The sequence below is a fragment of the Diceros bicornis genome, chromosome 18, assembly GCF_020826845.1.
Source record: "Diceros bicornis minor isolate mBicDic1 chromosome 18, mDicBic1.mat.cur, whole genome shotgun sequence".
Classification (NCBI taxonomy): Eukaryota; Metazoa; Chordata; class Mammalia; order Perissodactyla; family Rhinocerotidae; genus Diceros; species Diceros bicornis.
Genome location: NC_080757.1, coordinates 60,631,846 through 60,659,320, shown reverse-complemented (window position 1 = coordinate 60,659,320; position 27,475 = coordinate 60,631,846). Strand labels below are relative to the sequence as shown.

The 27,475-nt window shown below is 61.1% G+C and overlaps 2 protein-coding genes across 2 annotated transcripts; one reads left to right on the top strand and one right to left on the bottom strand.

The window, feature by feature from the left end:
- Positions 1–179: 179 nt before the first annotated feature.
- On the top strand, positions 180–20,815 carry CEP131 (centrosomal protein 131). The gene is made up of 27 exons (XM_058562070.1): positions 180–237; positions 1,006–1,148; positions 1,244–1,444; positions 2,198–2,307; positions 2,774–2,888; positions 3,186–3,316; positions 6,957–7,070; positions 7,711–7,866; positions 9,487–9,604; positions 10,026–10,142; positions 10,344–10,491; positions 10,994–11,088; positions 11,601–11,783; positions 12,274–12,450; positions 12,530–12,655; positions 12,815–12,940; positions 14,067–14,183; positions 15,169–15,271; positions 16,096–16,297; positions 16,726–16,833; positions 16,928–17,045; positions 17,320–17,394; positions 18,319–18,461; positions 18,591–18,768; positions 18,855–19,051; positions 19,516–19,576; positions 19,652–20,815. Exons 1-27 carry the CDS (start codon positions 180–182, stop codon positions 19,724–19,726), a joined length of 3,495 nt encoding a protein of 1,164 aa, XP_058418053.1. The 3' UTR covers positions 19,727–20,815.
- Positions 20,816–23,084: 2,269 nt separating this feature from the next.
- Positions 23,085–24,972, bottom strand: PVALEF (parvalbumin like EF-hand containing). The gene is given in 5 exon segments (XM_058559437.1): positions 23,085–23,131; positions 24,084–24,199; positions 24,458–24,594; positions 24,869–24,927; positions 24,930–24,972. Coding segments are annotated over 5 exon segments (402 nt in total).
- Between the last annotated feature and the right edge of the window lie 2,503 nt (positions 24,973–27,475).

Here is a 27,475-nt window from a genome sequence, read left to right as displayed (position 1 = left end):
GGGGAAGATGTTGGGATGAGATCTGGGTCCTCGGTCTGAGCTAGTTACAGAAAATGACCACTGGGGAGGGGTAGCTGGAGGTGGAAGTCAGGAGTCTGCTTTGGCCTCGTTGGGTCTGAGATGCCACATGCGCAGTGGTCATCTGAGTCGGGAGTCAGGGAGCAGAAGGGGCGGGAGGTATGTGTGTGGGAACCGACAGCCCGTGTTTGATCCAGGAGGTCCGAGGCGGTCCCTCAGGTGAGAGGGTAGATGGAGGAGAGAGGCCTGGGGCTGAGCCTGGGGGCCCTCGGACTTCAGGGGTTGGGAAGAGAAAGGGCCAGCAAGGGAGACCTTGAAGGGCAGCTGCCACCAGGAGGGATAGGAGGGGACCCAGAAGTGAAAGAGCAGATGCCACATACCTGGAGCTCATGGATGTTCGGGGGAGTTCTGAGGAAATGGAGGGGGTTCTGTGGCCAGATAAGTTTGGGGGCCCTGGGTTGGGCAGCGTTGATCAGACCAAATCCTGGTTCATTTATCACCTGTGGAGTACTGGCTGCGTGCCAGCCTCATGGCCGCTTGTCTGAACTTCATGAAGACCCCTGGAAAGAGGCACTTTTTTTTTTTTTTTTTTTTTTTTTGTGAGGAGATCAGCCCTGTGCTAACATCTGCCAATCTTCCTCTTTTTTTGCTGAGGAATACTGGCCCTGGGCTAACATCCGTGCCCATCTTCCTCCACTTTATGTGGGACGCCGCCACAGCATAGCTTGCCAAGCAGTGCGTTGGTGCGTGCCCGGGATCTGAACCGGCAAACCCGGGCCACCGCAGCAGACCGTGCACACTTAACCCCTTGCACCACCGGGCCGGCCCCAGAGGCACCTTTTAAATGCCCGTTTTACGGGTGAAGAGAGTGAGGCTCAGATGGGTAGAGAGCCTGTTACAGGGGTAGGGGGGATGGCAGAGCCAGCTCACACCCACGACTGCCTGCTGCCGTGGGCCACCCTCCAGGGAGCTGTCTCTTGTCCCCAGGAGGACTTGTCTTTGCTGTTCATCGCTGGGAGTCCTGCTCTGCCACGTGCCTGGTTTTCCGGACAAGGAGGCCGACACCCGGCGAGGAGGGTGGCTGGGCAGTGGCAGGCTTCACGGGGGAGCTTGGCAGCAGGCAGACTCAGGTGCTCTGGGCTCCCTGAGGCCTGGCAGAGGTGGTCTGTGCAGGGGAGCTGATTCCTCAGAGGGCGTCTCATTGCATCTCTTCCTGCCCGCTCAGAGCCCCTTCATCCACGTGAAAGGCTCCCGGACTATTGGCGGCCCCTCCTGCCCCCCTGAGGGCAGCCCAGAAGGCATGGACCTGAGTCTCACGGGCTTCCCCCTGCCCATGTCCCGGCGCCCCAACAGCGCCTCTGCCGCCAAGCCCATCGCTCGCTCCATCTCTGTGGTCACGGGCAGCGAGCCGAGGAGGAAGGTGCTGGTGAGTGCTAGAGCTGAGGCGTCCAGGCCTTGCCTCCTGGGGAGTTGCCGTCTGGGTGGCATCTGACTCCTGGGGCAGCCCCCCACCTCAGCAGGCACCCTCACGTCTGTTGTCATTCCATCCCTGTGGCCATCCCAGGAGCCGGAAGGACTCGGGCTCACAGACCAGGGAGCTAACTCACCAAGAAGTCAAGGTCAGAGTCGGCTGGCCCAAGGCAGAGCCTAGATCCTGCCGGCACCAAGCCCTCTGTCCCACTTGTTCCACCAACATTTGGATTTGTTTGAATCCTCAGGAAATGGGGTTGACCTGTGGGGAAGGGGATGAGCTCCTGGTGGCCTGGAGAAACCTGGGTGTGCAGGCGGGTGGCAGGCCGGCAGTGGGAGCTGCGGGATGAGAGCTTCGGGGTCGGGGGGAGCAATCAACACACATGACGATGAGGACGAGCAGCCTTTGCTGCGATTCCCAGGCCAGGCCTCACACACGTCCACTTGGACCTGCCACCTGCCAGGGGTGAAGGCTGCTGTTTCTTGCGAGGCAGTGAGTGTCATAGAGGCCAAGGACCTGCCCTGGCTCAGTGGGCCTCGCCCATCTGTCCTTGTGCCGCCTCAGGGCTGCCTGCTTCACCGAGGAACCCGAGGAGACCCTTCTTACCCGCCCCCTGAATCTGTTCTCCATGCCTGGCCTGGTGCTGGGCCACCTGGCGAGTGTCTGAAAGCTTCACCACGCGATCGGTTGTTTCTTCCTTTTTGGCAGGAAGCCACAGGGCCCGGAGGCTCCCGGGCCATCAACAACCTGCGCAGGTCTAACAGCACCACACAGGTCCACCAGCCACAAGTCAGCCAGGCATGGACCGGCCCCCTCAGGTAACCCCTAGAGCCCTCAGGTAACCCTGACCTGCTCTTCTGCTTCTGTCATCTGTTCTTCTAGCCTCAGCTGTGTGGGCTCTGGCTGGGCAGTGGGGCCTGAAGTGCCCTTCTCTTGGGACTAGCCTGGGGCAGGCAGGCAGGGCAGGTCTTGACTTGATGTATCCACGAGTAGAGATGTGGACCTCGAGACCGACATCCCCTGCCTGCTCCTCTCCTTTTTCCTTGCTGAGCTTTTCCTGTGAGTGTCACAGTGGCTGCAGAATGGGGTGTGAATGCCTCTTCCAGACGTGGTTGTCAGATCAGGGCTAAGAAACATTATTTTAAGCTTCTGGCTTGGGAACAGAATCCCCTACTGGTGATCTGGCCCCTCCTGTCCGCTCATAAGACATCCTCCATCTGTTCCTGGAGTCGGCCTCCCCAGGCCAAGTGACTGTCCCTGCCTGCCATCCTCTCTCCCACACAGCCTAGCAGAGCCCCCCGACTTCCTGAAGCTCTTTGAGGGCAAGCCCAGCGGGAGAAAGAGGCTGGCCAGACTGAGCAAAGCTTCTAGCGAGAAGGGAGCCACGTGGAACGTCCTGGTAAGGACCAGGGACTGAGTCTGAGCGGGCAGGACGTCAAGCGGCTCCCGTCCTGTTGGGAGTGATGCCTGGTTCCTTTGTTCTCGTTCCGCCCGCAGGAGGGGCCAGCGTGGGGAGGGTGTGTGCCAGTGTTAGTTAGCCAGCTTTCACCACAACATTGGAATGTGAGGAGGACCTCCCTGGGCCATCCTATTGCCCCTGTTTGTGAGTGAAGCAGTAGAGGGCAGGGAAGGGCCTGGTATCAGTGGTGTGTGCTGGTGGGGTCACGGCTGAGGCGGCATCTGTGTGCACCAACAGGATGACCAGCCCAGGGCCTTCACCTTGCCACCTGATGATGCCCGGAGTCCGAGCACCCTTGACGCGCCAGTGGGCCCACAGAGGAGAGAGTGCACCGTACCCCTGGCACCCAGCTTCACTGCCAACAACAGGTGTGACCCAATGCAGGTGCCCAGCACGGCCCCACCCACCCGAAGCCTGTATTTTTCTTTGCCGGACCAGGGTGCTTTGGAATGAACGAATGAATGAATGAATGAGTGAGTGAGTGAATGAATGGCTGGCTTTCTCTACCCAAGGGCCAAGGGAGGAGGCTGCAAGGTGGTGTCTTGCACTCGAGGGGCTCTGCTCTGGCCTAGGGGAGCTCAGACAGAGGATGCGCCCACAGGCCTCCTCCCACCCTCTCCTCCTCAGGGCAGCCTCTCCCCGCCAGGACCCAAGATGCCAGGTTTCGCTCTTGAAAAGGTCAGGCCTAGGTGAGGCTCATGCAGGGCGGCGAGCGACTTTTTAAGACTCATCAGAGGTTCTTGAGCTTTGAGGCTCAGCCTCTGTGTCCCAGGAGGGGAGGAGCACGTTATCTCGGGCCACACCTGCTCACTGTCTGCTGAGACAGTGAGAGCCAGGCTGCCTTGGTCACTTCTCAGCCGTACCACCCATGACCTGACAGAACCAAGCAGGTCCAGAGTGATGGCCAGGATGGCAAGATCTGGAGAGGGCCCCAGGCAGGCTGTGGCCTCAGCCGACAAGGGTGGTGGCCAGGAATTGTCTGGATGGGCACGGGACCTGGAGAAGCCCCCAGAGAAAGTGGGTTCTGGACGGCCGCCCTGGGCTGCGGGGAAAGCTTGTCCTTCTTGCTCTCGGCCTCAGTGGGGACCAGTGGGCAGAGAGATAAGGAGGCACATTTGTCTCAGCACCAGAAAGAACTTCCCAACACTTAGAACCGTTTATCAAACAGATAGTCTTTGAGGGAGGTTTTACACAGTCATTGGCCAGAGTCGGCACAGGAAGAATTCTTGCCTTTAATGCGGGAATTTAAATTAAAATTTAATTTCGGTTTCTCTCAGAATGATACAAGGACAAAGCTAAAGACTCAAACAGTACCACAAACTTAAAAAATAGCAAACGCACCACCCCTTCCCTCCCCACCCTGCGTCGTGCTCCCCAGAAGCAGCCACTTTCAAGCTATTTCTTCTAGTATTTTCTAGAAAATATACTAAGGCTGCTCATTGTTGACTGTTTTTTCAATCTTAGACTTAATCTATATAGAAGAAAGGGGTTGGCTCTCTTATGCTGCCTGTCCCCACCTCGCACACAAGCACACTCTCCCTCCATCCCGACCGTCCCAGTGAACCACGTCTCAGTCACATCAACATCTGTGTCGGTGTCTGTCACGGGGGTTGCCCTTCCCCTCAGGAAGGGCAACACCAGCTCTGCCCGGGTCTGAGTTCTGATTCTGCATCTTTTTCACTGTGGGCCTTGGGGCAGGACTCTCGTTTGTACTAAGGGGACAGTGGTTGCATTTGCCCTGCAGCGTCAGGAGGGTTAAACGAGCTGGGACGTGAACCTCTTAGAGCAGTGCCACGCTCAAGACACGTTGTTGACATTTGGGATGCATTTTTGTTTTTCCCGGAGTTAAAAATGATCTTTTTTTTCCTACTTGGTTGTCTCTGTACTGGTCACTTCTTCTCCCGGGCATGACGGCAGAACTCTGAAACTCCCCTCTGCACAGTCAGGCCAGCAGATGCCCTGCCTGCCCACCTTCCTCTGGAGAAACCCCTCGGAGGCCTGTCTTCTGCCGCCCGGGTCTGAGCTAGCCGCCCCTGCGCAGGCTGCACGCTCTCGTCCGTGCACTGCCCTCTGCCATCCCCCCCTTCCTGTGTGGGCCCCCGATTTGGGGGAGCACATCTTCCCATAGATTCCTGAGAAGGGATACGTGGGAGGTAAAGTTTTTAAGACTGTGCGTGTCTGATCATGCCTCGACCCTCACGCCTGACTGAGAGCTTGGCTGGTGCCAAGTTCTAGATTGGAAAATCTTCCTGACGTCTTGAAGCCATTGCTCCATTTCCGTGGAGAGCAGTTGAGAAGTCCACTGCCTTCCTGATTCCCAGTCCTTTTCTGTCTCCTGTCTTCCTCTTTCTAGAAGCATTTTGGATCGTCTTTTAGTTTCTCTGCTGTGAAACCTCACAGTGTCAGGCCTCCGCTGTGGCTCCTCTTCACTCGTGGTGGTGGCCCTTTTGTTCTTTCAGTGTCACTCGGTTCAGGGAGTTTTCCCTTGTCATTTTGTGGACAGTTTCCTTCCTTTTTGGTCCTCCGTTCTGTCTTGCTGTGACTCCCATGATTTGCGGGTCGGGCCTCCCAGATCGATTCTACACAGCTGGCATCTTCGTTCTCCTCTTCTTTCTCTTTAGCTTTGGGATCCACTTTCTGACAGATCCACTGGACTTTATCTTTCATCCCTTCGCTTCCCTCCATCCTCTCCCAGAATTCTCAGTCTCCAAAGCTGCTCTTCTTCCCCAAATGTTTCTTTCCTTCCTTCCTGTTTGGGAGCGTCCTGTTCTTGTTTCATCCCTCCTGTCTTTGAGGATACCGAGTAGTGGTGGGCTGGAGCTGCCCACACCAGCTCCTGAGACTGACTGACTTCCTCTCTTCTCAACTCGTGTTCCGTGATGTCTGAAATCAGCCGTGGTGGGAATGTTACACCACTGGAATGGGCAGACCCTACAAATCAGAGCTTTTCCCCCTCGAGTCCTGGCTGTTGAACGTGTGTCAGCACGGTCTGACACTGAGTGTGGATTTTTGGAAATATCCTATTCTCTGCTTAGCCTCATTTCCATCCCATTCTGTTTGCTGGATTTTCACATGTAGGTCTTTCTTCAAATGTCTGGAATACTGGCTCTATCAGAATGTAAGAGGGAGGCCTTAAGCGTTGCCTGGAAGCCTGTTGTCTGGTGACCTCACTTTGGGGTGGTTGAGCAGGGACCAGGCTGCTGTATTGGGTTCCCCACCTGTCAGTGTCAGGGACTTTTCTCTAGGGCTGCTGAGTCTCTCCAGGGAAAGATCCTCCGTTCTCCACCTCGGGGTCAGAGTCCCGCCTGCCAGTGCTGTGGCCAGCAGGAGAGGTGCCGGGGTGTTCAGGACATAGACTGCTCCACTTGGACAGCCAGTCTCCCATCTTCTGCCGGGGGAGGGAGGGTGCTTGGTGCTCTGGTGAGGATCTGGGGTGCAGCTGCTCCTTTGGAAGAGCCAGGTGGCTCTGCTTCCTGCACCTCCCTGGGGTTCTGGGGTGCAGACCAGCCTCCCCCGCCCCCATAGCAGCCAGGTTTCCCCCATCTCACTTGGTGCATCACTGGTTGGCTGTTTCTCAGCCTCTAAAGCTTTGTGGACATCTCTTTGCTGCTGTCTCCTGCATCCCCTCGTCCTTGTGTGTTTATTCCATTTTTATTCCTTCCAGCAGGTTTGAGAGGGGCAGAGAGAGAGCAGCACGTATTCCCCACATCTTGTTTAATGACATGGAAAGGTCCTTCCTCCACTGACTGATGATCTGTGACTGTTCTCCCTGTGGCAGCCATGTCCAGCGTCAGAGGTTGCAGTTTTCACCGCTCACGCCTGGGCTCTGCTCAGTGGAACGCCCTGGGGGAGCTTTCCTGGTCCAAGAAGGGCCCCACCATTAGGCGCCGTGGCTGTGGAGGGAGCCCCGCGAAGACGATGCCATAGTGACCACTGATGCCGAGAGCAGGACTTGGGGATCTGTTACCACCTCCCCGAGCCTGATGCGCCTCCTGTCTCTTCTGGCAGGAGCAACAAGGGAGCTGTAGGCAACTGTGTCACCACCATGGTGCACAACCGCTACACACCCTCGGAGAAGGCACCGCCCCCCAAGAGCTCCAACCACACGGCTCCCTCCCTCAAGTAAGGCCCTGGCTCTGTGGAAACGCCGGACCAGAGCCCACACGGCAGGACTCCACAGGCCCTGGTGCTGCCGCCCTCACCCCAGGGATCCAGGGAGAGGACACCCAGACCAGACCTGGGCGGGCACCATCAGGCTAGCCCAGGGCTCACCCCTGGCACAGGGTCCCACTGAAGACCCGGGGCTCCCCTGGGTCTCAGGCCCCCTGGCCGAGTCCAGAGCCAAGAGGGGTCTCGGGAGGGCTGGGCTACACTGAGCAGAGCAGCCCTGCATATGTCCCCGGTGCCTACGCACAGCTCGCTCAGAGTCGGGGATGGCCTGCACAATGCCTTAAGTCACCATCTGGATCTGGGATCCTGTGGCTTTTGAGACCTTTTTGCTTTTTTAAATGTAAAGAGCTCATTAACCCAGGCTGCCACCAGACAGGCCATGTGTGGAGAGCAAGTGGCCCTGGGGATTGACCAGCAAGGCGGAACGGGGAGCAGGCCTCACCTGCTCCTGATGTCCCACGGGCACTTCCTTCCAGGCCTAGGGCCCCAGGACAAAGCCAAGGCGGCTCCTGTGGCTGCAGGCAGAGCCATTCCTGGGGCTGTGAGGGGCCAGGTCAGGTGACTGCGAGCCTTTTTCTGCCCTTCCCATCAGCAATATCATCAAGGCAGCCACTGACGAGGGTGAGAGCAGCAGCTTCAGGAAGCCACAGAAAAACGTCACCAGCAGCAACCATGTGGCCCGGAACAATGCCGTGGGCGCCAAGAGCCTGCTGAGACAGAAGGAGGTGACGGAGGAGGAGGCTGAGAGGTGACCACGGGCCAGGGGCTGGGGAGGAGGCCTGAGGCTCCAATGACAGAAGTTTCCATTTAGTAATTGTTTTCCAATATAGAAAAGATCACATATTGAAAAGATCATATATTGTACGATTCCGTTTATACAAAACTTCAGGAAAAGGCAAATCTGTAAAGTCAGAAATGAGAGTGATGGGTGCCTGGGACAGATGACCACAGAAGAGGGGTCTTTTGGGGGTGATGGAAATGTTCTAAAACTGGATCCTACTGACAGTCGTACAACTCTGTAAACTTACTAAGAATTATTGAATTGTATACTTAAAATAGGTGAATTTTATAGTATGTAAATTATAGTATGTTAATTAAAAAAAACATTAAGAGGGGCCGGCCTGGTGGCGTAGTGGTTAAGTTCACGCACTCTGCTTCAGCGGCCCGGGGTTCACAGGTTTGGATCCCGGGTGCGGACCTATGCACCACTCATCAAGCCATGCTGTGGCAGCGTCCCACATACAAAGTGGAAGGAGATTGGCACAGATGTTAGCTCAGGGACAATCTTCTTCACCAAAAAAATTAAATAAAACAACATTAAGTGGAAAGAAGATATAAAACTAAAAAAAACCAAAACAACCTGTAGGTCTGCCCCTTGAAGCTGGCCCCAGGAGAGCGTAGAGGGTGGAGAGTGGTGGCACCTTCTGTCATGGCCCCAGGTCCATCATGTCGCTCCTGGTCAGGAACCGTTTAGTGATGGGAGTGTGGACTTGGAGAGTCTCCACCTGGCTGGGCGGTCCCACCGCTGTCCGGTTAGAGGTTGGGGACCGGGCCCTGGAAGTGGGCAGACGGGAGGAGGAACTGGGTGCGGTCAGGAGCTGGCAGCTCTGAGAACCCTCACCTGGCTGCCCCTGGGTGGTGGATGGACCCCTCAGTGGAGGACATTCTTGAGTGTGAGGGTCCACTGTGCATGTCCTGTGGCAGGCGACCGCTTACATCCTGGATCCTCCGTTAGCACTTTTGCTGAATGAATCAACAAGAGGTCCCAAGAGCCAAGGTTAAGGCTTTTGTTTAACCAGCTTTACTGAGTGTAATTTGTGTAGCATAAAATGCGCCTGTCTGAAGTGTATAGTTCGGTGAGTTTGACACGTGTGAAGTCGTGTCTACAGATACAGCATTTTAAGACAGAGTGTCTGTCGCCCCCCAGATGCTCTTGCACACCTTTTATCTAGCTCCTCTCCAGCCCCAACCCTGGCCACATCCATCTGTCTCCTTATGGCTTTGCCTTTTCTAGAAGGCCCTATAACTAGAGCACACGGCCTGTGGCCTTTTGTGCCTGGTGGTGTCTCTGGTTTGTTGTTTTTCTGTCCATGAGTAGCGTCTGCTGTCAGGACGTACACAGTGTTCCCCCCCAGCCAGGTGGGGGCCCTTTGGGTTATTTCTGGGAATTGTGAATAGAGTCTGTGCCGATGGGCGTTTTCATTTCCCTGGAAACGTGTGCCAACTGAAGAAGGGCTGTGCGCACAGCCGCCGGCTTCTCTGCCCACAGGGCCTTCGGGGAACCTGGGAGGGGAGGCCGTTGCTCAGCCGCCTGGATCCACCAGAGCTCAGGGTGCCGCCTCAGTCCTGAGCCCTGCTGTCTGGGCAGGTTTATCCACCAGGTGAACCAGGCTGCTGTCACCATCCAGCGCTGGTACCGCCACCACACACAGCGGCGACAAGCTGGGGCTGCCCGCCTGGAGCACCTGCTAGCGTCTAAGCAAGAGGTCGGTGTGGATGTGTGAGCCGCACTCCACGGGGGCGGGCAGGAATCCCAGGGGTCCCAGCCAAATACGGTGGGGTTTCTGAGACCAATGGGATTGAAACCTAGAATTGCCCATGGATCCACACCCCAGGTGGTGGCACAACTGCCTCTCTACCCTGCATCGCTCGGTCAGTAGGCCTGGGTGTCAGGCCCACCCGGCCCCCCCGGACTGAAAGGTCTGAGTGGGTCTCTGGCTGTGGGGTCCCGGCTCCAGAGCCATCTCCCCACTGAAAGGAGCGACTGGCCACCTGGGAGGAGGGCTTGTCCTCCGTGGGGCAAAGAAATGGCAGGTTGGGGGCTTGGTGGGGGTGCTGTGGAAACCCAGGTCTGGATTGGGGACCCCATCTTCCCAGTCAGACCCACTGTGGCTTTGGTTTCGGCAGGAGCAGTGGCAGCGGCTGGGAGAGGGGAACCTCCTGGACCTGCACCAGCAGAGGGAGGCGGCCAGGAGGAAGGTCCGGGAGGAGAAGGCACGCCAGGCCAGGCGAGCAGCCATTCAGGTGCCGGGGTGACCTGAGCAGCACGGGGAGCCCAGTGCCAAGGCAGGACCCACCTGTGCCTGAGAGCACGACTGTGCTCCTGAGGGGCCCTGCCTGCTCCCCTCTGAGCCCTCCTTCCCTGAGGCCCCGGACGTTGATGAGGGGGGTGAGGGGCCTCGCACTCCTGTGGGCAAGGCTGCTCAGAGGTTGTCCCCTCAGCAGGAGCTGCAGCAGAAGCGAGTCCAGAAGTTGGGTGGCGCTGAGCGTGGGCTGCTGAAGGAGGCCTGGGAGGCAGGGAAGTCCTGGCCCGCCCAGGAGCCGCCCCTGAGGCCGGGGAGCCCCACTCAGGCCCGCAAGGCCAACAACACTGGTGAGCGCGGCCGAGAGCCTGGAGGCTGCCCTGCTCCCCTACCTCTGCCTCCTGCCTCCATGAGTGGAGACCTCAAGTGTGGACCCCTCATCCCCTCCCTTGGGGAGAGCTGTGGCTGTGAAGGAGATGCAGCCTCTGCCAGTGTCCCCTGGCCCCCTGTGCCACTGCCTGGTTGGTGGCTTCCACCCATGGAGGAAAGGTCAGCTGTGCTGCAGACCCCAGGCCCTGCTCCTCCGCTCCTGCCTCCCCTACCCTGTAGCTAGACACAGGGGACTGTACATAGCAGTGAGGCTGAGAGTTCTGGGGTCGCACCAGCTCCCCTGACCTCTCACCGTGGGAGGTAAGGGCTCCTCTGTCCCCTCTGCTCTGTGAAGTCCATTGTGTCACATGCTGTCACGCTCTGCCTCCCCTGGGCCTGGCGTCTTCCCAAGGGCTCCTCCAGACTCACTGCCCCCAGGTGGGCCAATGCCCAGGCAGGCTGACGCCGTGTTCTGTTGCGCAGGGGCCGGCTTCCACACCGCAGGCCTGGAGGACCTCTGCCCCCTTGCCCCAGACTCGTCCACAGAGCCCCGGCAGTTTCCAGAGGACAAGCAGCAGGTCTCTCACAGCCCCTCCCACCCACCCTCGCTGGCTTCAGCTCAGGGAGATGTCCATGCCTGCATGGCCCGAGTGTGCCCTTTCCCTGCCCTTCCGTGGCCGTGGGGTCACTCACCAGGAAAGGCCACCCAGGACAGGTCTTGTTGCTCCAGTGCAGGGATGGGGTCTCACGGATTGCTCTGGAATCCCATTGGGTATTCACAGACGCCTAGGGGTGCCGCCCGTGTCCGTGCCCACAGAAGAGTGCTGGAAGCGTAGAGGTTAGGTGATGGCTAAGGCCACCAGGCTGAGGGGTGAGAAGCAGGCCTGGACACATCCCACTTGCTGCCCTTTTGTTTCCCTGGAGGTGGGTCAGGGTGAACGTGGTCCATGTGGCAGAGCTGGGGCGGCCACAGAGAGTGGGCACTCGTCTGGGCAGAGGAAGCCTCACCCTGGCCTCACCCCCCTGGTTCTCTGGTGGCCTCAGCCGCTAACGGCCTCGCCGGCTTCTCCCTCCTGCCCATCTGCTGCAGGACGCCAGCTCCCAGGACGCAGCCAGTGAGGACCTGGAGGTGGTGGGCCCCACCAGGGGCAGGGCCAAGTCCATCGTGACCCTGGATGAGCTGCTGGACACACTGAAGCTGCTAGAGGAGGAACCTGAGCCACTGCCCCACCCCAGGGCCTACCACAAGGACAAATACGCCTGGACCGCTGAGGTAACTGTGGGCGCGCCCTCCCTTGACCCAGCCCCGGGCACTGGCACTATCAGCACAGGTCATGGGGGCACTATGGGGGCCGGGGAACCCACTGGGCTCTTCCTGCTTTAGTCGGGACTCTAATGAGGGCCAGATAGGGCCTTGTTGAACCCCCTACTCATCTGAGGGCTCACTAAGGTTTAGGATCCTCAGAATAACTCGGGGGTGAGGGTGGGCGCCACCTCCCTGCCAGTGGTGCCCTCAGGAAATGTCCTGAGAAGGTCTGGGCATCCTGAGAGGCCCTTCCTTCCAGACCAGACCCAACTGCCTGCTCCAGCCTCCTCTGCCCTCCTGTGCCTTCTCCTCTCCTCCTCTGCCCTCTCCCCAATTCTTCACTTCTCCCTCCTCTCTTCCCCTACGCTGCCAGGGGTCCCTGAGGAGCTCCTGGAAGGCTGGCCCAGGGTCTTTGGCTGCCCCAACAGCCCCCAGTGCTGTGGCCCCTCCCCTGCAGGGGGATGATGCCAGCTCCCTGACAGCTGACAACCTGGAGAAATTTGGGAAACTCAGCGTATCCACCAGCCCTCCCGAGGATGGGACGCTGCTCTCAGAGGCCAAGCTGCAGAGTATCATGAGCTTCCTAGATGAGATGGACAAGTCGGGGCAGGACCAGCCAGCCTCAGCCCCCCAGGTGTGCCGGGGTCCCCAGGGGGAGCCGGCAGGTCATCACCAGGTGACTGGGGCCTGCCTCACCCATGCCATGTCCTCAGGGGCTTGTGCTGGAGGAGGGGCTGGGGCGCCTGGAGCCCATGTCCGAGGTGAGCACGTCGGTGATGCGGCTGAAGCTGGAGGTGGAGGAGAAGAAGCAGGCCATGGTGCTGCTGCAGAAAGCGCTGGTAATGTCACTGCTCCGGCGAATCCTCAGACACCCGCAGTGGCGCCGTTACCGCCTTTCTCCCAGGTCACCAGCTGGATTGTGGCCCGCCAGCACCACTCCCTAAGAGGGCTTCATCTTCTGTCTCTTTCTCCGTCTCTCCTCCCCGCACCCTCCACAGGCGCAGCAGCGGGACCTCACTGTCCGGCGGGTCAAAGAGACCGAGAAGGAGCTGGGCCGGCAGCTGTGGCAGCAGAGAGAGCACTACGAGGCCACCATCCAGCGGCACCTGTCCTTCATCGACCAGGTGACACTGCCTGGGAAGTGGGGCACGAGGGCAGAGGTGTCAGGACCTGCCAGGTCTGTGGGGGCGGGGAGAAGGACAGGACCGGGTTCCAGCCCGGCCTGGGCCTCACGGAGACTTCTAGACCCATGGTGTGGGCCCTTCTTGCTGGGCCCCTTTCTCCCTTCTGAAGAAATGGGCAGTGTGTGGTCCATGGTACACCGGCCCCATTGAGTATCCCCCCAACCCAAGTGGTGCTGCCCCCATGGCCTTAACCCCCCCAAGGCCATGCTCCTGGCCCAGCGTGGTGGACGGGTGGCAGGGGCGAGTGGTCAGAGCACACCCAGGGTGGGGTCTGGCCATGCAGGGTCACTCAGAGGACCGGTTGGCCCTCTGGGGGCCTGGTGAGAGGTGTGCAGCAGGACATACACCCTGAACCTTTCTCATGCCATTCTGGGGCCATCCGTGTCCTAGGCAAGCTGCTCCTGGTCTGCTGGGGCTGATGAGGCAGCCAGAGCTCTCCCAAGTGAGGGCTGTGGAAGCTTCCAGCCCACCCTGCCCTTAGCCACTCCCCTGTTGGGTCTTTTTCTGGAGAAAACTCTAGGTGTGGGGTCTGTGAGGAGAGGAAGGAGCCCAGAGCAACCAAGTGGCCTCCAGTGGCCATTAGCGACACTCTGCTTAGCGCTTATAGGTGTGTCCAAACCGGGGGTCTGCCTGGAGCCCTCGGTGAGGCTGGGCGCCATCCTGGGGGCTTCACAGGGACCTGCTGACAGGCAATGGGCAGGCCCTTCTCCATAGGCCACGTGATGGGGATGACGGAATGACCCCCATCCCAGGAAGATCCTGACGTGGCTGCAGTGGGGGGCTTGTGGCTGAGGCTGCCATGCCGGCCTGGCTTTGCTGACATCAGCCAGGCCCTCTGGGGGGTTGAGGACCAGTGGCAACTGCAGCCCCTTGTCCATGTGCACACACCCTCCTGGCCCCGGGGTCCCTCACAGACCAGGGAGGGGAAGGACTCAGGATTGTGGCCATGGCCCTTTGGGTGTGCTGGCCTCAGCAGGGGAAGTGGGGTCTCCTGACAGTCAGGGATCACGCTGGGGTGGGGTCTCATCTCAGCACAGCAGCCTCACCTCCGTTTCTCTGATCACAGCTGATTGAAGACAAGAAGGCCCTGAGTGAGAAGTGCGAGGCTCTGGTGGCTGAGCTGAAGCAGGCGGACCGGAGGCTCCAGGAGAGGGAGGCCCAGATGCAGGAGCAGCATGAGCTGGTGAGCCCCTTAGGGCAGTGTCCTCTCCTCACCGCCTGACTACAGGCCTAGTGTGAACCTCGGGCCCCTGTGGGAGGGACATCCTCACTCAGCCACCCCAGAACAGGGTGTCCCCTGGAGCCTCATTGCCCAGTTTCAGAGCAGCAGCATCATGGGGCTTGTGAACAAGGTCCCTGGACCTGCCATGGAGGCTCGGAACCCAGAGCTTGTGCCCCACCCCCGGGATGCCGTCCGGCGTGCCGGGCAGGGGAGGGGCCACCCCAGCACCAAGCTCTGTCCCCTCCTTCCACTGGAGCTGCTTCCCACATGGCCGTCAGGTGCCAGATTCTGGGGCGGAGGCTGAGGGCCTCGTGTGACCCTCCCGTGTCACAGATGAGGAGGCATGACTCAGCTGCCCATCCGCAGTGAGGGCTATGTGTGAGCCCACCTGCCCCAGCTCTGGGTCCCTGGGCAGAGGGACCTCCCTTATTTTTCCTGGCTTCTGCTAGTCAAGGACTGTACCTCCTGCTGCCTCCAGCTGTGCCAGTGGTCACTATGGAAAGGCTGCCTCCTCCGTGGGCCTCAGCCTGCCTGGCTGCACTCCCATTGGTGTGGGCGGTGATGGCCCCCAAGCTGAGACCCAACTCTGGGAGTGGGGGTGGTGTCGGCATTTTTAAGGCCCCCGCCCAGTAACCACAGTAGACAGCCAGAGTTGGGGACTGCCGGTCACACAGGAGAGGTGCTGGCTCAGGAGGGTCCCAGTGGGGCCTCTGCAGGTTTTCTACTGTCCCCCAATCCCAGGCCTCCAGGGTGGGCGGGGCCTCAAGCCTCTGGGTTGGGCTGAATAGGATGGCTAGTGTGTGCGGGGAGGGGGCCCACAGGTTGCACCTCGAGAGAGCCCTCGCCTCCTGAAACCTAGGTGGTGGCCAAGGGTCGGGGTGTCCTTTGCATCTTCTTGCAGAATTCTTACAGCCCCTCTGTCAACTTCCTGTTTCCTTGCTGGTAGGAGATTAAGAAACTCAAAGAACTAATGAACGCCACTGAAAAAGTCCGCAGGGAGAAGTGGATCAATGAGAAAACCCGAAAGATCAAGGAGATTACAGTCAGAGGTAGGGGCCAGCCACGCCCCAGAGCTGGTCAGATGCTGTCAGCCATGCGGGCCTGGAGGCAATCTTGGGGGCCTTTGCATGAGAACAGTAGTTTTAATTACACTCCTAGTAGAGGAGGCCTTCCTGGGAAGCAGTGAGCTGCTCAGGTGATGCAGCCCAGCTGGCCTCCTGGCCTGGAGGAGGGTGGCAGGGCGAGGGGGCAGGGGGAAGGCTGAGGGGGGAGGGGCACTCGGGGGAGGCTGGTGGGCACCAGGGCTTGGCCACAGACCAAGCGTCCCAGACAAAGGGCCGGGTCCAAGAGGGATGGGCCTTGCTTTCCCTCAGGCTGGGCTCCCTCTGTGTGGTCTCCTGTGTCCTCCAGCTTGTAGGGGAGCGAGCTGGCTAGGAGCTCAGGGTGGGGGTCTCGGGGTTCCCTGCCACCTGGCACTGTCACTTCTCCTCCGCTTGGAGAGCAGGTCTAAGGGCTGATGGGGCACCGCTAGCCATGCCCACCAACATCCAGCCCTTGCCCAGCCCTCCTGCCTCAGGACACCCTCTTCCCCAATGACTCCCTCCTCCAGGGGGCCTGGGCATCGCCAGGGGGAGGTGCTGTGGGCCCAAGTGGCCTCAGCTGTGCTTCAGGCTGGGGCCCCTGGGGTGGCCGGGGTGGGGGTCCCTTGGCTTTACTGCAGCCCTGATGTCACAGTGGGTGAGAATTGGGAGTCCCCTACAGTACTGGGGGCGAGGGTCGGCATCCGTGCAGTGTAGTGGGCAGAGATTGAGGGTCTTCCGCAGCACAGGGCGTGAGGGCAGGGTCCCTGCAGCATGGTGCCCTGCCCCCATAGGCCTGGAGCCCGAGATCCAGAAGCTGATCGCCAAGCACAAGCAGGAGATCAAGAAGCTCAAGAGCCTGCATGCGGCCGAGCTGCTGCAGGCAGACGAGCAGGCGGCCCAGCGCTACGGGCGCCAGGCGGAGGAGCTCCGGGAGCAGCTGGAGCGGGAGAAGGAGGCGCTGGGCCAGCAGGAGCGGGAGCGCGCCCAGCGGCGGTGGGTGCCCCAGGCTGACGGGCCTCGCTGGGGACGGGGAGGGGGCTGAGGCCCGAGCAGAGCTGGGATGTGCCTGGACCCCCAGAGTGATGTTGAGGGAGATGTTGGGATGTTGGGACCCCCACGTTTGTGAGGCCTCCCTCAGGAGGGCGGGGACGGAGCATGCTGCTTGACGCGGAAGATGGTGCCAGGACAGAGAAAACGGGGCAGGTCACAGGGCTAAGCTGTGGCCACCACAGGCTCAGAGAGGGCCTGGGGCCTTGTACCAGGCCGGTCTCCTGGGGGCCGTGGCTGGGATGGACAGGGCAGGGCCGCTGGTGGATGCTGAGCGGGGCTCTGCCCCTCCTCAGCTGACCCCACGCCACTGTGGCGTGAGTGACCTCCCCTGTCCCTTCCGCTCCCGCTGAGCTGGTTCTGCTGTCTCGCAGCTTTGAACAGCACCTGGAGCAGGAGCAGCGGGCCCTGCAGCAGCAGCGGCGGCGGCTCTACAGCGAGGTGGCCGAGGAGAAGGAGCGGCTGGGCCAGCAAGCAGCCAGGTGCCCCAGGGAGGGCCTGGCCTCCGCCCCGCCCCGCCCTGCTGCCCCGCTGCCCCGCTGCCCCACACATGGTGACTTCTGGCTCGCACTACAGGCAGCGGGCGGAGCTGGAGGAGCTGAGGCTGCAGCTGGAGGAGAGCAGCTCGGCGGGAGGCCGGGCCCTGAGGGCCGAGTTTGAGAAGGGGAGAGAGGAACAGGAGCGTCGACACCAGGTCCGTGCCACTCTCTGTCCTGTCCCCTCCACCCGCCCCTCCCAGCCAGCCCATCCGGGGAGCGCCCTGTCCTGGGTGTGAAGGGGGTACCGCGTCAAGGCCACCGCCAGGTGGCAACCGCTTGGAGCGCTGGGCCAACCCTGGGTTCATGTAATGGGCTCCCCAGCCAGCTCCCCCGCAGACCCTCTCCTGCTTGGCCGCAAGCCCCGGCAGGCATGGCCCTGGGTGGGGAGTGGCTGGCAAGGTCTGCTCTCACGCTGTCACCCGCCCCCAGATGGAGCTGAAAGCCCTGAAGGACCAGCTGGAGGTGGAAAGACAGATGTGGGAGGCCAACCGCGCCAAGAAGGAGGTGGGAGGCGGGTGTGGCCAGGGTGGGTGGCTGGGAGGCCAGCCTTGTTCCCCTCTCCCGCCCAGTGCCCCAGGCTTCGAAGTCGGTTGAGTGTGGGCTGCACTCTGTGGCCTCCCCGTGGGCACGTTTCTGGGTTCATGGTCCAGCCACTCAGGTTGGCGGTTTCGTCCTGAGCCCTGCTTGTGTGTGCCGCTTCAGTCCTAAGTGGGAAGAAGGGAGAGACTGAGGGGCTGGGACAGGTCCCACAGGACAGCAGGGAGGCCGTCCCTCAGCCCTCCCTTCATCCAGACAGCTATTCTCCAAGTTAACTGACTGACACTTAGCCAGCCAAGGAATATACACAAGAGGAGGCCTCTCTCCTTGTCTTCTGGTCCCTTCCATGGGGGTTGGACTGCACCACCAGGCTCTCCTCTCCTTCTAGAAAGAGGCTGTGGTGGAGAGGCGCACGGGGCCGCACACGAGGTGAGGGTCCGTGCTGCCTGGCCTGTCGGCCTGGTACCGTGGCTTGGTGGAGGCCTGCTGCCGCAGCCGTGCACAGAGGGCTCTCCAGATTTGTGGGATGCATTCCCAGCCTCAGGCTTGCGGGTCAAAGGGCACATTGTGTTAGTCTCAATGGAAGTTCCCAACTGCCCTCCGAGAGGCTGTCCCATTGAAGCTGTCACCCCCTGTGTGGGGCACCCGGCCCCACCCTCAGCAACAGGACCAGGTCTCTTATTTTATCCGGGGCAGTCTAGCAGCATGCCCAGGCTGTGCTAACTCCTACCCCTGCCACTGCTGTGTCCCACCCTGGGTCCTGATGACAGGACACAGCCCCCTCCCCTGAAGACTGATGGGGCCTGGGGCAGGACCTATGTTCCCACAAATCCGTGCTTCCCTCCCGCCACCCTCGGCAGCCCCGCTGAGCCCCATGCGCCTCCCTTCTAGGAAGCATGGCTGCTGAACCGCGAACGGGAGCTGAAGGAAGAGATCCGGAGAGGCCGGGACAAGGAGATCGAGCTGGTCATCCACCGGCTAGAGGCCGACATGACGCTGGCCAGGGAGGAGAGCGAGAGGGCCGCTGAGAGCCGGTGAGGCCTTTTCCCACAGGGGGCCTGGCGCTGCCTTGAGTCCCCTGGAGCGAAACTCGGAGACCAGGTGACTCTCCCATCCAGGGCCGTGGGGCTGCCCCCCTGACCCTGCCCCCTCCCACCTGCCAGCGTCAAGCGTGTACGGGACAAGTACGAGACAGAGCTCTCAGAGCTGGAGCAGTCGGAGCGGAAGCTCCAGGAACGGTGTGCGGAGCTGAAGGGGCGCCTCGGGGAGGCTGAGGAGGAGAGCCAGCGTCTGCAGGGCCTGGTGCAGCAGAAGGAGAAGGAGCTGGCCGATGTGAAGGCGGTGAGTGGACTGGGACTGGGAACTTGGGCTGGCACCCAGCCCACCACCCCCTGCCGTCTGGCTGACACCCCCCCGTGCTGGCCCAGGTGAACGAGCAGCTGGCCGGAGAGCGGACCAGCCTGGCCCAGGTGATCCACCAGGAGTTCGCTGACCGGCTGGCAGCCTCGGAGGAGGAGAACCGGCAGGTCAGGAGCGAACTGGCCGAGCTGCGGGCCCGCCAGCGGCTGGAGCTGGAGCAACTTACGCAGGCGAAGCAGGTGGAGCTGGAGGAAGTGCACAGGAGGTGGGCTGCAGGGCCGGACTCGGGTCCAGGGAGCATGGGGGGCGGGGGACGGGCAGGACCCTGCAGCTCCAAACAAGAGGGCGCTGCGCTGAGAAGGTGAAGTTCTTCCCCGTTTCACCTGCTCGCTCTGAGAGGCGGGTGTGGATGGGAGCTTCTCGTCCTCATCCCACGGGGAGCCCTCCTGCGGTGCGCCAGGGTTCCCGCTCGGCCTCTGACGCACACGGAGCCTGGTTCTGTGGACCACGGCCTGGGGCCAGCCATCGGAGTCCCAGCTCCTGTCATTCACTCCTCTGGATGGCCCAGGGCCCACGGGGCTGGGGCGAGGAAGGCAGGACAGCTGCCTCTCCTGCTCTTCTGGGGGCAGGTAGAGGTCCCTCACCAGCCCTCCTGCTGCACTCAGAGCTGCTAGCCTGGGGGTCTGGCAGGAACACCTCACAGAAGCCCACCGTGCACCCCCCTTGCAGGGTGAAGGTGGCCCTGGTGAAGAAGGAGGAGGCCGTGAGCAGCCTCCGGAAGCAGCACGAGGTGGGTGCCCACAGCTGGCCTGCCTGGGGGGTGGGATTGGCCTGGGCCTGACGGCAGTTGGACCACATGTTGCAGGCCGCGGTGAAGCGGGCCAACCACCTGGAGGAGCTGCTGGAGCAGCGCAGGCAGCCGCTCCCCAGTGCCCAGTGAGTGCCCAGTGCCACTGATGGAAGGGCGACAGCAGCAGGGCTGGGGGTCCTGGCGTGAGGGGTATGTCGCCCTGGCCCCACAGCTCCCCCTCCTTCCCCCAGCCCCGTGCTTGGGCGTCCCTTGGGTAGAGCGTCGTGGCTGTATTTGAACAGTAAAGGGGTGTTTTTTGATATTTCTTGTGACCTTGCGTCGTCTCTTCTGGGCCAGGGTTCATGGTGGCGGGGGCTGGAGGCCACCTAAGGGCCCCTCCACAGAGCAGCCAGGCGTGGGGTATCCCCAGCCCAGCTCTGCTCTCGGACCAACCCCCCATGCTCCCTGCCTGGGCCTGGCTGAGCTCCGTGGCACTCACACCCCCTCACCCGTCCGCTGTCCCCTGGAAGGAGTTCTGAGCCTCTTCCCCCACCCCTGCCAGGTACCCTAGCCCACAGGCTGCTGTCATGTCCCCCCCATGGCTAGAGACCCTCTGCTTCCTTCCCCGGCTCAGGGACACCCCCTGGAGGAGTGACAGCCTGGAGCCCTCAAGAAATGGGCAGTAAACAGACCCTGTCCACAGGGAGGTGGAGGCCCATCCTCAAAGGTCCTGGCAGGGGAGCGGGTGGGGTGCTTCTCTTCCCCTCCCTTCCACCGGGTGCCCTGTTGTTGCTGCTGCCCTGGCCAGGGGCATGCTGGCCCGGGAGGCCCGCCTCGCCTACCCAGTGTCACACTCCTTGGCCAGCCCAGTGGAGGTGAATCCCCTCCCTGCCTTGTCCTCTGTGGCCCTGGGGAGCCAGACACTTAGGGTGACTTTCAGAGAGAGATGGTGGGGGAGGGCGGATGGCTGTTTCTTTACAGCCAGAAAAGCCACAGAGAAATGGACAGCACTTGACTTCCTCGCTCCCGACTGACAGCTTTCCCCTTCGTCTCTTCATGCATCCATTCACTCATTCATTTGTTCCTTCGTTTGTTCACACGCATAGGGTGGGTGCCCTTGCTGCGCCAGTCTGTGTTCCATGTGCTCCCACGTCTCTGCTACCATCACAGTTCTTTGTTTGAATTTAACTCAAGTTTTAGTTGTCACAGATAATAAAGATAATTTGCTTCTAACTTTAACTGGCTTGGAGCTTTGTGTCATCTCGGGTCTGTGTCCTGCCTGTGACCTGCTCACCGGCCGCCTGTTGGCACCTCACACATCCTGGCTGGTCAGAAACGTGTCTCCGAGAGGCTGGAACGGCGAGGTGGGGTGAGGGGCCTGCCCTGCGGACTGCTCCACCTGGACAGGTGCACTCCAAAGAAGGGGGCTGAGGTGCTATTCCTGTTTCCTGGGGTGGGAGAAGTGGGTGGGGGCAGCACTGTGCTCTAGGAGGCGGGTGTTAGGCCCCAGCCTCCCAAGAAAGGCCGCCTCAGCATTCCAGCTCCTTCGGCTGTAGGTAGTTCTAACTCCCGATGAACGAGAGGACAGGCAAGGCAAGGCAGGACTAGGCGTCACCCAGTGGGAGAACTGTGGGGCTCCTCGTGGCCAGGAGGGGTCTCTGACCCATGGTGGGGATTGCCCCAAGTCCCTGGCTCCCCTCACCAGCTCAGCCACTTCCTCGTCTGACTATGGCTTGTAGAGACAGGTTGGGGGGTCTCAGACCCCACAGTGAGGAGAAGGCTCCCCCCACCAGCCCACGCTGTCCCCATGGCCCACTGTATTCTTGGGCCGCTGTGACAGAACCTGCTTCTGACCCATGTTCCTTTTTTGAGACAGGTGGCAGTGCAAACAAATCCTTGAGGATTCTGTTCCATCTGTGCCAGGCAGAACCGTGAACAGCACAGACCAGCATTCTGCCCTGGTGGGGACTCCATTCTAGCAGGGGCCCGACAGGGACCGAGGACATTTCGGAATTCCTGCACTTCCCTCCATCGCCTCTCTTTGAGTTTAGTTTTCTCTTCTTTCTCTAACTTCTGGAGAAGGATTCTTAGATCATTGCTTGTCAGTCCTTTTTGCTTTTAGGGGGCTAGGGTGTCATCCAGGCAAGAGGTAAGGGTGGCCGGGTGGTGGGGGGAGGGGCTCTGGATGCATTTTGAGGAGGGGGGGGGCGGTGACCTCTCAGGTGGGTGTGAAGGAGAGAGCAGGTGATGATGACGTGTGAATTAGGCTCACGCTTGGGGCTACAAGTGGACCCTGGGGAAGTCCACTTGTCACTTCTGCAATAGCCCAGTGTAGGCACTCCTGAGAGGCAATGCCTTCACTTCTGGGGGATCCAGCCACCTTTGGCCCCTGCATCCTAGATGGTCTGGAGTCCCATGTGGCAACTGGAGGAGGGAACCCACTTCCTATAAACTGCACCACAGGTGACACATACCTCTCTGCTCATCCCCCACACGTGGACACAGGGGTCTGGGAAGCGGGCCCAGTGCAGATGGGAGCGCAGCCAACACCCTCCGCATGGTGACCTCAAGGCTCCTGTCTGAGCAGCCTGAGGAGTGACGCAGCTCTAACAGATGGGAAGGCCGGGATGGTGGAGCTTCAGGAGAAAGATCAGAGCTCAGCCTCAGGCACGTTAAGTTTGAGCCGCCTCTTTCCCCGAAATGAGGCGTCGGGTAACCAAAATGGGCATAGGAGTCCGGAGTACAGAAGAGAGGTCTGGGTGGGAGCTTCCGGCATACAGGTGGCACAAGTCGGGAGCCCACCAGGTGGGTGAGTATGGGTGGAGCAGAGGCCCGGGGTGGGCCTGGTGGTGGGGGACTCCCTCAGGAAGAGCTTGGGGAGAAGGGGAGGGGCATCAAGGAGAGGGAGGAGGAGGTGAGGAGATGGAGGCGGAGGCGGAGGCGAGGAGACGCAGGCAGAGACCCGATCCCTGGATGCGGCCCCTCAGAGCGCGCAGCACACAGCATGCACCAGGGCCCCACTCTGCCGCACCCTGGGGTTGCAGGCGTCCCCGTGCTGTGTTCATGTGACTGCTGTGGGACTCTGGGTGGCCAAGCAGAGCCCAGCTGGAGTTAGGGAAGGGGGCCCTGCAGGGGTCTGGGCCCGGAGAGCACCATGCTGGGAGGGCAGGGGGATCGCCTCTGTGGGTGCCTGCAGTGAGGTGGGAACAAGGGAAGGCAGAAGGGCAGAGAGTGGACACACCCACCTGTCCGGCCTCCCATTTTTCCTCCTGTACCCCCATATACCTGCCCCACCCCCCAGCCATCACGGAGGCCCGCGACCCTGCCCCACCCCAGCTCACACGGCACACTCCCCAACAAACACAGGCTGCATCCTTCATTTAATGCTGTTTTTCTTCCATTTTCCTGGCACAAGCTGTGTCCACCTCACGGCTTCCTTGATCCGGCACACATATGTCCCATGATGCCCCTTGGGGGACCCTTGACCTGACGAGGGCAGGGCATGGCACTACTTCTTCTTTGGAATTTTCTCCTTTTTGATCAATTCAGAAAATTCTAGAGCAAGAGACAGATTTCTAGAACATAACCCCCCTGCCTTGTGCCCCTTTTTCTGAGGGGGACCCCACAGCCCGGGGAGCCCTGTGTCCTGCCCTCCTGAGCCCTGGGTTGGGGGCAGGAAGGACCAGAACCTCACTGCCCGAGCACCCCACGCTGTTACCATGTGCTCTGTGCCTGGCCCATGTGGTGGTGGTGAGCCACCTGCCTCCGGGGGCTTACGGTGGACTGGGTCTCTGCAGGGACGTTCAGAGTTCCCTCCAGAGCCTTCTGAGCGGGTGCTCCTGTGATCATCCCACCTTCAGTGGGAAAAATGAGGCATAGAGAGGCTGGGCAGCTGAGTCCTAAGCAAACTCCTCGGCCAGGCTGCCCCTCTGTTAAGCCTTGCGGTTTGCTGGCAATTGCGGGCAGGAAGCGGAGGCCCGGGGGGGTGAGGATGGGCCCACAGCTGCCAGGGGCATCTGGAGCCCCGTCCCTCTGCGGCTCTGAGCCTCTGCTCATTCTTTCCCTGGGGCCACCTCACTGCCCCCTGCCCTCCAGGCCCCGGAGCCAGCAGCCGGGAGGGTAGAGGGTGGCAGGACAACACCGACCCCAGGGCAGCCATGGAGAGCTCTATCAGTGTCAGCTGGTGGCTGCCCAGTTGACCTGCCCCAAAGCCAACTCGGGTCACCTCTCCTCCGCTCAGAAATCTGCAGCAGCTCCCCTTGTCCCAGTGAAATGCCCTGACCCACTCAGCATTCCTGAGACTCAGTTTCCCCATCTGTGAGTTGGGGACGATAGTGCCCACTACAGGTGGCTGTAAGCTTCGAGGGATGGGGTCTGCGCCTGGTGGTGGGGGGCCTGCTCAGCCAGCAAACTGTCCTGAGTGCTAGTGACCTTGAGGGGGGTCCTAGAGGGGGCAGGACCAGGAAGATCCTGCGAGGTATCCCCGCCCCCACCTGTGCTGCCCCACCTTCGAAGTCAATCCTCCTGTCCTCGTCCTTATCGGCCGCCTGGATTATGGCCTCAGCCTCCTCCTCCGTCAGCCGGGCGGCGGGCCAACGGCTGGAGATGGTGGACAGAATGTACCTGGGGCTAGAGGTGGGCTCGGGTCAGATGGTTTACAAGGTGCTCATTCCCCACTTAACAGATGGGGAAACTGAGACCCAGCTGGAGAGGGGTCTGGTGCTGTCCCTGGGGGCCTGGATGGCCTGGCCTCGCCTCTCACAAGGCTAGCTGGGGGCCTGATGGGGGTGCCAGGTCTTCTGGGGCTGGCGCGACGGCCGAGGACGGGGTGGGGACCTGGGCTAAGTCCCCTCCCCCAAGCCACTGGCCACTGGCTGTTGCTTGGTCTCATTCCACTCAGTGAAGCCGCTCTTGTCCTTGTCCAGGGTCTGGAAGGCCTTGCGGAGGACGCTCTCCAGCTGCCCCGAGGCCTGGAACTTCTTCATGTACTCCAAGAACTGGAGGTAGTTGAAAGAGCCCGGGACAACAAGGTGCGGGTCACCTGGGTCACCTCACACAGGGCTGGGCAGCCCTGGCCAGCAGGGCCTGGGCCCAGAGAAGGACTCCTGCCCTGGGGTGGGGGCTGCCAGGTCCTGTACCCTCCCCCTGTGTGTCCTGGGCTCCTCGGCCCAGGGAAAGGAGAGCTCACAGACAGGCTCCCGTGTCCGCTGCTTCCTGGGCCATGGCTGGGCCGTGCCGGGGGCGGAGGTGCCGTGCCATGTGTGTGAGTGTGTGTGTGTGTGAGCACGCGCTGTACCGTGGCGCCTCAGTGGCCCGCCGATCTGTGTCCTTGTCCGACACGGATGTGCCATGGACAAGGCCATCTTCTTTATCTGGGCAGAGAAGTCCTCATCCATCCTGGCCCTGCAGTGGACAGGGAGCTGGCTCAGCAGGTACACATAGAGGGGAGGGAGTGCTCTGCTCGGACTCTGAGTGGCACCAGCTCCTGCCCTCCGAGCGGGATCCCCAGGGGCCCAGACCAGGCCCTAGCTGCCCTCAGGCAGCAGAGGACAGCCAGAGAGGTCAGCCGTCCCAGCACCCTTGAGGCCCCCGGCCATGCAGAGACCCCTATGCCCAGGGCCCCAAGAAGACACACCTGAGCCTGAGCCCCTTGCTAGCTGACCATTTCACAGAAGGAGACTGAGTCTCTGAGACTGGTAAGTGATGTCCACAAGGTCCTTCATTCTGCTCAGAAGAGGCAGAGGTGGTGGCCATCTGACTCCTCAAGGCCACTGGGGAAATTCCCTCTGTCCTTCAAGGCCCATCAAAGCCGCCTCCTCTAGGAAGCCTTCCTGGTTACCTGAAGCACCACCTGCTCCCACCGAGACTCAGGGCCCAGGGGCTTGGCCTCACTCTCCTGGACCCCAGACCAGCGGACCCTGGTTGTCTTGGCTGGACACTGACCCCCTGTGGGGTGGCATGCAGGGCACAGTCTGATCTCGAGGTGGCACCAGACTGAGCGAGGCACAGACACTTTCTGAGCGGGGATGACCACCACCCCCTGTCCAGGCCCTCAGGAGGGCCGACCTGAGGTGCATCAGCCCACAGCCCCCAAGGAGGTGTGCGCATCCCTGTCCTCAATCCACGGAGAGTCAGAGTCATGCAGGAGCCACCAAGGCAGGTGGGATTCCAGTCCAGTGTGTGGAGGTCGGCGCAGGCCAAGGGGCCAGCAGATGGGGACCAGGCTGTCCCGTGCCCCTCATGTCAGTGCCTTGTGACCCGCTGGGCTCTCAGGTTGCTGTCCCCAAGGTGGGGTTGGATTCTGGGACTCGAGGCAAAGAACTTCGAAAGTTCACAGGGTTATGGAGCCTTCTGGAACGTGCTCCCACTGCCAAGAGGGGAAGCCCAGTGGCCCACGGGTCCCGAGAGGGGCTAGGCAGTGAAGGGAGGAGTCTCTACTTTCCTCCCCATAGAGAAGCCACAGGTCAAAGGTTGCAACTCACCCCTGGCAGCCTGGACAGCAGGGAGTGTGGACACCGCCCCAGAATGGGTCCTGCCTCTGGGGCCTGGGCATGCCCCTGGCTGCTCTGGGCCTCCAGCTCCCCATCTGTGGAATGGGGAGACCCCTGCCCACCCTGCCCCATCACAGGGTCATGTGAGGAGCCATGAGGGAAGGGAGATGTTGAGGAAGGAGCTTTTGGCCCTGCAGTGGGCCTGGAGCTGGGCCCCCCACACATCAACCCAGATGGCAACTCCAGCAGCCAGCTCAGGAGGTGGGTGGGGATGGTCAGCTGGGGTCAAGGGCAGGCCTGGGCCATGGAGGCCCACAGGACAGGCCCCCCACCCTACATCCTCAGCTGAGACCCTGATTCCCCTCTCCCACTCCAGAATCTCGGGGTCCATCTGGAGGGAGGGGATGCCCTGCCTGACACTCAAGGCCCTGCCAGAGGCCAGTGTCACCCCCTTCATGGAGGAGGGGCTGGGCCAAATTCCAAGCCAGGTCTGGCCGAGCCTGGGGTCGATATCCTATCTGCAGAGCATGGTGGGCACCCTGGGCTGTGCCTGTTCACCACCTGCCTCCCACTCCACTCCCTCTGGGGTGCCCCCCCACCCCCATTGGAGGCAGGGGAGACTGAGATCAGAGCTGGAGACAGTTGGGGAGGCGGAGCCTGGGGCTGCTGTCAGTGTATTTATAGCTCCTGACCCAGGGCTTGGGATGGCATGTCTAGCAGGGGAGGGGGCTGCAGGGCACCACACAAAGCCAGCCCTGTGGTCCCCCCAGCCTCCTGGGGTGCTCCTAGTGCCTGGAAGGGCCCTGCCCCCTTAGTCCTTCCCTCCACAAAAAGCCTCCCTCCCTCCCTCCCCTCCCACCTCACTGCCCTCCACAGCTAAAGCTGGCCAGAGCTTTAAGGTCTGGCAAAGATCGCCCCAAGCCCCCATATGTCTCCAGCATTGCTGTGTCCTGGATGCCCCCCCAAGGCTGGCAGGGACCTCCCCCAACCCCAGACCACTCTGAACTGCCCACATGGCCCTTCTGGGGGCTGTGGTCCGCATTGAGCATCTGTCTGTGTATCACCAAGTTCAGGTGCTAAGATAAAAAAAAAAGGCCTTGTGGACCAGAGGGAGGCGGGGGCAGGGGGCACCATCAAGATGGGCACAGGGGGCCCCAGAGGCTCAGCATGTCTGCCAGAGTTGGTGGATCTGGGGGCCTGGGACCCTCTGCCCTGCCAAGCCCCCCATCCCCCACTGGGGGCCCTGAGATTGGTGAGCGGTCTCAGCCTCCCCGCTCAGAGGCCCACACAAGCTCACGCATGCACACTGCCCACCCCTGCAGACCCACACACACAGCTGCCCCCCATTCCTCCTCCTCTTCCTGCCCCCCTGGATCTCCCTGGGGTCCCCTGAGACCTCAGTGCCTCC